General features: G+C 43.9%; 1 protein-coding gene and 1 long non-coding RNA gene across 2 annotated transcripts in view; both read right to left on the bottom strand.

The window, feature by feature from the left end:
• LOC132538034 (endogenous retrovirus group K member 10 Gag polyprotein-like) overlaps positions 1 to 8,039 on the bottom strand; it is an 8,102-nt gene extending 63 nt beyond the window's left edge. The window contains exons 1-2 of the mRNA XM_060189224.1: positions 2,698 to 8,039; positions 1 to 1,061 (exon numbers count right to left, since the gene is read on the bottom strand). The exon at positions 1 to 1,061 is cut by the window's left edge and continues 63 nt beyond it. Of these exons, the coding sequence (XP_060045207.1) occupies positions 5,991 to 7,568 (1,578 nt within the window). The 5' untranslated portion in view covers positions 7,569 to 8,039 and the 3' untranslated portion in view covers positions 1 to 1,061; positions 2,698 to 5,990. The remainder of the gene's footprint in view (positions 1,062 to 2,697) is intronic.
• LOC132538043 (uncharacterized) overlaps positions 1 to 8,166 on the bottom strand; it is an 8,229-nt gene extending 63 nt beyond the window's left edge. The window contains exons 1-2 of the long non-coding RNA XR_009549445.1: positions 8,034 to 8,166; positions 1 to 2,754 (exon numbers count right to left, since the gene is read on the bottom strand). The exon at positions 1 to 2,754 is cut by the window's left edge and continues 63 nt beyond it. This is a non-coding gene — a long non-coding RNA (uncharacterized LOC132538043). The remainder of the gene's footprint in view (positions 2,755 to 8,033) is intronic.
• Positions 8,167 to 10,906: the final 2,740 nt, after the last annotated feature.

Below are 10,906 nucleotides of genomic sequence, written 5' to 3'. Positions count from 1 at the left end.
AGGGATTTGCTTAAGTGGGGTTGCTATGGTTACCTAACCATGGAATGTTCTTTCCTTACCATCTTTGGTCATATCTGTACTGCTAATTGTGGAACTGTTCCAGGAAGAAGTGAAGCTGCAGAGGTTAAGTAAACATATCTTGGAAGTGGGTGAGGGGTGGCCTTGCCTGTGTACGTGTCAGGCAGGCTTATGGTTAATGGAGTTTTTATACAGGATGGAGTAGCTTGTTCCTCAAACCAGAGGTCCCTGAGGGGGCGGTTTCCCGCATGTCTCCCTTTTTATTACCATATAAAAAATGGAAGAGGCCTAGGTGACCCACGCCTGTCTTAGGCTACATGTCGTGCGAGTCTCTTTCACATAGGTTCCTTACCCATCACTGAAGCCCCAGCAGCTATCATTGGCTGGAGTTTCCTATCTTAGGTTGGCAACCAGGCAGGTGAAAGTGACAGACATGCTAAGTCCCGTCATTGGCAAATGGGTCCCTGATAAGTGGATCTCCCCTTACCCGTCATAGGGTATCAGAGCAGCCTTGGCCCTGTCCCTGTCTTAGGCGGGGTTATCCAGAAAAGGCCGTTAATCTTCGGCCAGGCCTCAGTTGGCTAAGTCTAGCCTGTGGTAGTGGACCTGTATAGGCTTTGCTTGAAAAGCTTCTACTTGTTGTTTTACTAAACTGGTCAGTTTTTTGAGGACCCAAGGTCCAAAAGAAAGGAGGAGTAACAGGCCTATGAGGGGTGCTACCAAGGAGGGTAGAAGAGTTGTTAGCCAGGGAGAGGCGGAAAACCAGTTCTGGAACCAGCTCTGCTCTTGCTCTCTTTGTCTCTTTCTATGTTCTAACCCCTCTCTGACCTTGGCCATAGAGTCTTTGACCACCCCAGAGTGATCCATATAGAAGCAACATTCTTCTTTAAGAGCTGCACAAAGGCCTCCTTGCTGGAGGAGAAGCAAGTCTAGGCCTCTTCGGTTCTGGAGGACAACCTCAGCAAGCAAGGAAAGGGATTTCTCAAGGTGGGAAATAGTGGTTTCAAGTCTCTCGAGGTCTTCATCAATAGATAAATGCAGATCTGAATAATATTTGTTGGAAAGAACGAGAGACGTTATGCCCCACCCCGGTCCCTCCTGCCCCCAGCCCTAGCAGGACCGCAAGGGTGGCTGCGGATACAAGTTCCTGACGTGGCCTGAGCAATCTTTGATCATTTATTGGGTCCCAGGTGCGTGCAAACTGCTCTTCTGTATAATAAATCAACCTGGGGATTAATTGTACCAAAATACAGAAAAGTGATTGGTTATCCTTTTTCTTAAGAAACTGGGTAAAGACACAGGGGGTGAGGCCATCACTACATGCCCACCAGGCCGTGTCAGGTGGGACAAGACAGGAACCGTCCAGGGAGCTAGTGAAATTAGAAACAGTCTGGTTGCATAGCCTCTGATGGCTGGGGGGAACAGTTCCTACGCACAGAACCTTGTCCCGTGACCTACTGAAGAGTTAGTTTAGTGGATCCCAGTTGATTCCATCGGCAGTCATGAGGATTCGTGGAGACATTATACATGCCAGGGGTAGCTATTCCTTTATAAAAGGGGGGTTTGCATTGTAGCACAGCCAGCATGAATTAGTAAGGTCTGGCCTTGAATGATTTAGGGTTAGGAAAGTATGGTTGATAAGGGTAATCAAAGTCTCCTTAGTGGATTATAAGTAGCCAGTGTGGAAAGGCCCACAGTTTGTGAGGGAGTGAAGGCCATGGAGTTCTCGACAGGTAGTTCAGGGGAGGCAGGGGCAGGAGGCCAAGCTGCAGGGGCTTCAGGGGGTTTGAGAACTAGGTTAGGTCCTATTCCCATGCCCTCAGGTATCTCCTTTTTAAGGAATATGGAAAAAAGGGTTCCATGGTCAACGTCATTTGGATTGTATAGTCTAATTCCCCAAGTTTTGGGAGAGGTCCAATCGGCCTTTTTTCCTATATCTGTAAAACTAATCTTGAGTGTGGGATATAGGGGAGTGCCGGCATTACAGTTATAGAAATAGTAATAATAGGGAGTCGGGCTGTAGCGCAGCGGGTTAAGCGCAGGTGGTGCAAAGCACAAGGACCGGCATAAGGATCCTGGTTCGAACCCCGGCTCCCCACCTGCAGGGGAGTCGCTTCAGAGGCGGTGAAGCAGGTCTTCAGGTGTCTATCTTTCTCTCCTCCTCTCTGTCTTCCCCTCCTCTCTCCATTTCTTTCTGTCCTATCCAACAACGACAACAACAATAATAACTACAACAATAAAACAACAAGGGCAACAAAGGGGAATAAATAAATAAAATAAATATTAAAAAAAAAACAAAAAAAAGAAATAGTAATAATAATAACCAGAGCCACTGGCATCATATGATTTTAGGGTGACCTTTATCAGGTCTGATTTGTCAGGGATGGTCCAGTAGACCCTGCCAGAGGTTTCACACCCCCATTTGTAACAGTAATAGTCAGAAGCTCCTCTACAACCCCGCTTATGGAATTCTGCTGCAGGGCAAACATAGAAGTGTGCTAGGTATGTGTAACCCCACTGGGTACAAGGGAAAAAATTTTCCCTGGATATATAAATATCCAGGAACCAGGAACTCATGGGTGTAATGCTGGTATTGGAGAAGATTGTGTTCCCCTGTTCATTTTGCACCACCCAGGTAAGTTTAAGGGGTAAGTGAGGTGTAGATTTGGCCATCATTACCAGCATCAGGATGCAGACAGTCATCTGGCGAAGTAGGACCATGATCGTTCTTCATTCCTGTGGAAGAATCACAGGGTATCTCAGGGTTCAATTTTTCCCTGGAATAAGGGTTAGAATTATTCTGCTTAACCAGTCTTTCTGGTAACCATCTTGCTGCTCCCGCTTTTGTGTCAAATACACAAACTGATCCTTGGCCTCAAATGAGCACTGGGTCGAGGCTGGACCATTTGTAGGTTAATGGGTCCTTCCATAATACATTAGCATAATTGTCTTTTGTGTTGGGGTACCAGAGGCGATCTGCTGCTGATCTTCCTTTTGCATCTAGATTTAAAAAATTGAGGATGAATAGAGAGTGGGTAAGAATGTTTCTTGGGGATCCCTTGACAGGGTATATTTCTCCCCTTTTTAATTTTTCAAAGGTATGTTTGAGTGTTTGGTGTGCTTGCTCAACAATTCCTTGACCCTGTGGGTTATATGGGAAACCTGTAATATGTTTACTTTGGAACTGAGAACAAAATGATTGAAAATTTTTTCCAACATAGCCAGGTCCGTTATCTATCTTAATGATTTTATGTTTTCCTAATATAGATAGGCAGGCCAGAGTGTGTGCAATGACATGCTTTCCTGCTTCTCCCGTCTGAAGAGTGCCATAAATAAACCCACTAAAGGTATCAACGGAGACATAAAGGTATTTAAGATTGCCAAATTCTGGGATATGTGTCACATCCATCTGCCAAACATTATTTGGGATGAGTCCCCTAGGATTTACCCCAAGATGTGGGGTAGGCAAGAAGGTTATACAAGAGGGATATTGTTTGACTATTTGCCTAGCCTGTTCTCTAGTTACCTTAAAAAGAAGCCTAAGAGTGTGAGCATTTAGGTGATGTAGGGAGTGAGCATGTTGGGCCTTTAGTATGGCAGACTCAAAGGCAGGGCAGACTGTATGGGTGGCAAGGTCAGTAATTGTGTTTCCTTCTGACAGAGGGCCAGGGAGACCAGTGTGGGCCCGAAGATGTCCTATGAAGAAGGGGTGAGATCTAGATCTGATGGCCTCTTGAATCTGAAGGAAGAGAGAAACAGCCTTTGTGGAGGGTTTGATGAAGGCCACAGTTTCTAGCAATGGAACTGAATATGCCATATAAGCACTATCTGTATATAAATTGAACAGTTTATCAAAAAAGGTTTTAAAGACAGCAGCAACAACATACAGTTCTACAAGTTGAGTGGAGGTATAAGGGGCGTGCACAATGGCAGTCTGGCCTTGGGCTGTGAAGGCAGCCCTCCCCGTAGAGGACCCATCTGTAAAGATTACTAGGGCCTCCTGAATGGGCTTAAGGGAGGCATTTTTGGGGAAGACAAAGGGATGTCTTCATGAATTGGAGTAGTTTATTGGCAGGGTAATAGTTATCTAACTGTCCAGCAAATGAAGAACATGCAACAGGCCAGTCTTCAGTAGTCTGAAAGAGCCAATTAATTTGGTCTTTTGGATAGGGCTGTATAATTGTATCTGGTTCTTTACCAAAATACCATCTTCTATGTTCTCTGCCTAAAATAATTAGTTCAGCTACAATGGCATAGTATGGCATGATTATTTTCTTTGGGGTGGAGGGAAGATGGATCCACATTAAGGGCCCTGTCTGCCAAAACACACCTGTGGGAGTATGGGGCGTAGCACAAATGACAAGAAGAAGAGGCTTTGCATAGTCTATAAAGGTTACAAATTGTTGGCCAATAGCCGTTTCTACCTTGGCCAAAGCAGCCTTTGCCTCTGAAGTTAGGGATCTGGAGGAATTAGGATTAGAGTCTCCTTTGAGGAGGTCAAATAGGGGCTTTAGTTCTCCCATGGTGAGTTTTAGATATGGTCTCATCTAATTGATATCTCCTAATAATTTTTGAAAGTCATTTAAGGAAGTCAAATGGTCTGTCCTCAACTGAGCCTTTTGAGTATGTACCAAAGGTCCTCTGAGTTCAAAGCCTAAATAAGTGTAGGGATCTTTGAGCTGTACTTTATTGGGGGCGATTTGAAGTCCCTTTTTTGCGAGGCCCTGGGTAAGGGAATCACAGCGGAGTAGGAGCTGATTCCCATCGTTGCTGGCCAGCAGAATATCATCCATATAGTGGATGATATAGATGGAAGGCCACAGCTGTCTTAGAGGGTCAACTACTTGGGCTGCAAATTTTTGACAAAGGGTGGGACTGTTGGCCATGCCCTGTGGGAGGACCTTCCATTGGAAGTGTCTCACGGGGCCCTTGAAATTGGTAGTAGGCAAGCTAAAAGCAAATCTTTTTTTATCTTCAGGGTGTAGGGGGATGGTAAAGAAACAATCTTTGAGGTCAATTACAATTTTTAAATAATGGAGCGGGATAGCCACCGGAGTGGGAAGACCCGGTTGTAGTGCCCCCATCAATGTCATAGTTTTGTTGACTTCTCTAAGATCTTGTAGAAGTCTCTATTTGCCTGATTTCTTTTTAATCACAAAGACGGGTATGCCAGGGGGAGTTTCTAGGCTCAACATGACCGCAAGCTGTTCCTGCACTAATTGCTCTGCAGCGGTTAACTTTTCAGAATTAAGAGGCCACTGATCAACCCATACAGGAACATCATCTTTCCAAGAAATTTTATCTGCATGGGGTGCAGGCATGTCAGTGACCATTAGGGTAAATTTCCCAGGCCTGAGCGATCTGGCCTCTGAGAAACTTGAATGGGCTCTTTAATGCCCTGGGCTTGTTTTCCCAAACCCTGTCTGGGAAGAAAGCCGTGATTTAACAGCTGAGAAGTAATGACCTTATTGGGGCTGAGCATCATTAATTTTAACTGAGAGAGTAAATCTCTTCCCCATAAATTGACTGGTAGACCTGGAATAACAAAGGGCTGAATAGTGCCTGAGTTACCTTCGTCATCTATCCAGGTCAGTAACTGAGCACTTTTTTCTGGGTTCTTGGTCTGCCCTATTCCTTGTAAGTGGGTGAGGGTAGCAGAAAGGAGCCAAGAGGTAGGCCAACCCTCTTTTTTAAGGACGGTGGCATCTGTGCCCGTATCTATGAGGCCCTCAAATTCTTTACCATTTAATTTTAATTTTAGCATGGATTAATTTGGGATGATTTTTTTGATCCAGTATGCATCGGAAGAGCCAAACCCCCCCCCCCCCCCGTGGTGACTCATGGTAGGATATTTTGGGTATTTTGTAGGGGTAGAAGGATTGGTTGAGCTATCCTCTGGCCCTTTGAAATAGTAAGAGGAATTTTTTGAGCGGCTGCCATAATCTTTATTTCCCCAGTAAAGTCATTATCAATTATTCCAGGGTATATGTGGAGGCCTTGGAGTGTGCTGTTCGTCTTGTCTTTGGGGCCTGGGGCTGGCCCCTCAGGAAGTTTCCCTGAGTTGAAGGCAGAGGGTTGCCTTGGGCATCTGTTTTGGAACGGCATTCATTGGCCCAATGTTTGCCACGCTTACAGCGAGGGCAAAGGTTAGAGGGACGGCTTTGTTTTGGGGGGCCACCATTTTTAGCACAATCTTTTGCAAAATGTCCCTCTTGACCACACTTAAAACATTTTTTATTAGAAAAGCCTTGAGAAAAATCTTTTAGGGCAGCCCCGATAGCAATGCCGATGTTATAGGCGGAGCCAATGCCTGCGCAGTAACGTATGTAATCAGAGAGACGCTTTCCTCTCCTGTGAGGCCGGATGGCTGCCTTACAGGCAGGATTAGCGTTTTCAAATGCTAAATGAGTTATAAAATCGGTATCAGTTTCGGCTTCACCTAAAAGTCTCTCTGCCGCGCTGGTAAGGCGACTGATGAAATCGCTGTATGGCTCGTCGGGACCCTGTCTAATGTTAGCCAATGAAGTGGTAGGAGCCCCTTTTTGAGGGAGTTTTCTCCAGGCTTTAAGGCCCGCATTTTGTATCTGAGCAAAGAGCCCCGGGGCATAGTTTTTTTGAGCCTCGTTAGTGTCATAGGGCTTAGCGCCCTTAAGCATATCAAGCGTCCAAGCCGCTCCTTCCCCGCAGGCCTCAAGATTACGGCGGGCGGTTTCCTTGCAGTTCTTGGAGAATTCTGATTTCCACAGTACAAAATCTCCGCCAGAAAGGGTAGCTCTTGCTAAGTGAAACCAATCATTAGGTGTAAGCCAAAGATCCCCCAAGGTGTCTAATATCGAAAGTGTGAAGGGGGCCACGGGACCGTATTGTGTCACCGCTGCCTTTAGTTCTTTTAAAGTCTTAAAGCCAAGACGTGCAGAGTTTCGGACGGGCTCTTCCTCATCCTCGTCACCCAGTTTGACAAAGGTCTCTGTGACCGGAAAAAGATCTAACCTTTGGGGGTGGGGTCTTTTAGGGATTTTAGAGGTCTTGTGTAAAACGGGAGCGGGCGGGGGTTCGGGAGAACTAGGAGGGTCAGTGAGTTCTAAATCGAGCATTCTTAACTCTTTAACTAATTCATTATGTTCTTTTTTGAGCTGAATGGCCTCACGGAGTTTTTTAATTTGGGAAATGAGTTCCCTTTTTGAGGGGAGGGGTTCATCTAGGATTTGCTGAGAAGCGAACGCCTCAGGAACGGGAGGAGCGATTCGAGGCTGGGAAAGGGTAGGACCCACGAAGGGTGGAAGATTATAGGGAGGTGGTCTTTGAGAGAGGGGAGGCCAGTCTGGGTTATGATATTTGGCCGCCTCGTCTTCCAACCCGGCTTCTTCCTCAGGGGTCAGGCCGTCATCGTCAGAATGATTAATTTCAGAGTGGAAGATTTTTAAGGAGGGATAAAGTCTTTTAGGGGATTTAAGTCTTTTTTCAGGAGGTTTATTTTTTAAAATCACGCCCGAATTTTGATCAGGGTGAGAGATTTTAGCGTCTTCTGCACAGTCATCAAAGGGCATCATTATGGAGACAGAATCTTCATTATTAGTAAGAGGGATTTTTTTTTATCTGGAGGAGGCGTATGGCTTTCACCCGGACTGGAAGCCAGAGAGGAGGTACTTTTTCTGAGTTCTTTCTTAAGGAATTTCTCCCCTTCTTCTAAAACATTTTTAATGTCTCTATGTAAGGGTTTTACTGCCAAAATATCATTGCTTAAATTCCAATAAGAGAAAGCAGTGACAGGGACCTTGTCTGGCCCGAAAGTCCTGTAATAATCATTTAAGGCTTCGCCTGCTCTTTGCCATCTTTTCTCGTCTATGGTTCCCTCTTGGAGGAGCCAAGGGCAAACATCTCTAAGGAAAAGGAAAAAATGAGCAAGATCTTTTTTCTTAACCCTTACTCCTCGCGCCTTGAGTGAGTCTTTAAGACCCTCAATAAATGTTTCTTGTGCACTAATTTCTTGTCCCATGATATCGCCGTCCGCTTACCTTCCAGGTCTTTCCTTCACGAACTGGGCGTGCTCGCGGCGACCTCTTGATTAGGGAAATGACTGCAGTCTTCTTTGATGAACGGCGTTCTTCACGGAATCCCCCGTGCCTCGGGTCCCAAGCTTGGGCGCCACACTGCCCCGGCCCACGGGGTCGTCAACGGAGACCCTAGGAGGAGGAGTGGGAATGGGGTAGGACAAGAGAGCGAAAAATGGAGAAAAGACAGGAGTCTGATCAAGTCTCGTTTATTGAAAATTTTCCACATGTATTTAAGGCTGGCTTTGGAGGCTGGAGGGATTTGCTTGAACGAGGTTGCTATGGTTACCTAACCATGGAATGTTCTTTACTTACCATCTTTGGTCATATCTGTACTGCTAATTGTGGAACTGTTCCAGGAAGAAGTGAAGCTGCAGAGGTTAAGTAAACATATCTCGGAAGTGGGTGAGGGGTGGCCTTGCCTGTGTACGTGTCAGGCAGGCTTATGGTTAATGGAGTTTTTATACAGGATGGAGTAGCTTGTTCCTCAAACCAGAGGTCCCTGAGGGGGCGGCTTCCCGCAATAAATAATTTTTACTTGGAAGAAAACAATGATAATCCTGTTGTGACCAAAGGAAATATTCTTTTCTCTTCATTTTTTATAAGATGCATTTATTAATTAATGAAAAACAGAACCAGAGCATTATTTGGGCACACGCAATGCCAGATATTGAAGCTGAGAACTCACACTTGGTAGTTCAGTTCTTTAGCTGCTGCTGAAAGATGTTCTTTTTCAATAAGTTGACATTTCCTAATTGTTGGCTCAACCAAAGATCCATGTGGAGATAAATGAATAATAACATACACAAAACTCAATCATATGAGTCAAAACTCCGGAAAGCAGTAGAGGGCAGAGAGAATAGAATCTATGAGGCTGAAAACAGAATTAGCAAGATTGAGGATGAATTAGAGACAACTAAAAAAGAAGTAAGAGATCTCAAAAAGAGATTAAGAGATGCTGAAAACAACAACAGAGTCCTATGGGATGACTTCAAAAGAAACAATATACACATTATTGGCATACCAGAGGAAGAAAGAGAAGGAGAGGAAGAAAGTATTTTCCAGGCCATAGTAGCTGAAAACTTCTCTAGTCTAGACAACATCAAAGATATAAAAATTCAAGAGGCACAGAGGGTCCCAAACAGAATTAACCCAGACCTAAAGACACCAAGACATGTCATACTTAGAATGGAAAAAATAAGGATAAAGAAAGGATCCTCAAGGCTGCAAGAGAACACAAAGAGTCACCTACAAAGGAAAACCCATAAGATTAGCAGCAGACTTCTCCATACAAACACTACAGGCCAGAAGAGAATGGCAAGATATCTATCAAGTGCTCAATGAGAAAGGCTTTCAGCCAAGAATACTATATCCTGCTAGACTGTCATTCAGACTAGATGGAGGCATTAAAACCTTCTCAGACAAGCAACAGTTGAAGGAATCAACCATCACCAAGCCTGCCCTGAAAGAAGTTCTGAAAGGTCTCCTATAAACAACCAGACCACCACAAATAGGACATATATCAAAACACTCTAAAACTCTACAAGAATGGCGTTAAAATATCTTCAATCTTTGATATCAATAAATGTCAATGGCCTGAATTCACCTATTAAAAGACACAGAGTAGGAAGATGGATCAGAAAACACAACCCAACAATATGCTGTCTACAGGAAACTCACCTAACTCAACAAGACAAACACAGACCTAAAGTGAAAGGATGGAAAACTATCATACAAGCCAATGGCCCACAAAAAAGGGCAGGAACAGCTATTCTCGTATCTGACATGATAGACTTTAAAATAGATAAGATTAAAAAAGATAGGAATGGACACTACTTAATGCTCAGAGGATCAGTCAATCAAGAGGACTTAACAATTATTAACATCTATGCACCCAATGAGAAGCCATCTAAATACATCAAGCTTCTATTGAAAGAGCTACAGCAATATATTAACAGTAACACAATCATAGTAGGGGACTTCAACACCCCACTCTCTCAACTTGACAGATCATCCAGGCAGAAAATCAATAAAGACATAAGGGAGCTAAATGAAGAGATCGATAAACTAGAACTATTGGACATTTTCAGAGTCATTCATCCCAAGAAACTGGAATACACATTTTACTCAAATCCACATGGGTCATTCTCAAGGATAGACTATATGTTAGGCTACAAAGACAGCATCAGCCAATTCAAGAGCATTGAAATCATCCCAAGCATCTTCTCAGACCACAGTAGAATTAAACTAACACTTAACAATCAACAAAAGATTAGTAACAGTGCCAAAATGTGGAAGCTCAACAGTACACTTCTTAACAACTTCTGGGTCAAAGAGGAAATCAAGGAAGAAATCAAAATGTTTTGAGAGTTCAATGAAAATGAAGACACAAGCTATCGAAATATTTGGGACACAGCTAAAGCAGTCCTAAGAGGGAAGTTCATAGCTATACAAGCACACATTAGGAAACAAGAAAAGGCACAAATAAACAGCCTGATTGCACATCTTAAAGACCTAGAAGAAGAACAGCAAAGGAACCCTAAAGCAACGAGAAGGACAGAAATCACTAAAGTTAGGGCAGAAATAAATAACATTGAGAATAGGAAAACCATACAAAAGATCAACGAAAGTAAATGTTGGTTCTTCGAAAGAGTAAACAAAATTGACAAACCTTTAGCCAGACTCACAAAACAAAAAAGGGAGAAGACCCAAATAAATTGGATAGTAAATGAAAGAGGAGATATCACAACAGACACCGCAGAAATTCAACATATCATGCGAGGCTTCTATGAACAACTATATGCCACCAAGCTACAGAACCTGGAAGAAAAGGACGA

The sequence above is a fragment of the Erinaceus europaeus genome, chromosome 4, assembly GCF_950295315.1.
Source record: "Erinaceus europaeus chromosome 4, mEriEur2.1, whole genome shotgun sequence".
NCBI lineage: Eukaryota > Metazoa > Chordata > Mammalia > Eulipotyphla > Erinaceidae > Erinaceus > Erinaceus europaeus.
The sequence above is the reverse complement of the archived record's forward strand: the minus strand, read 5'-3'. Positions and strand labels throughout refer to the sequence as shown.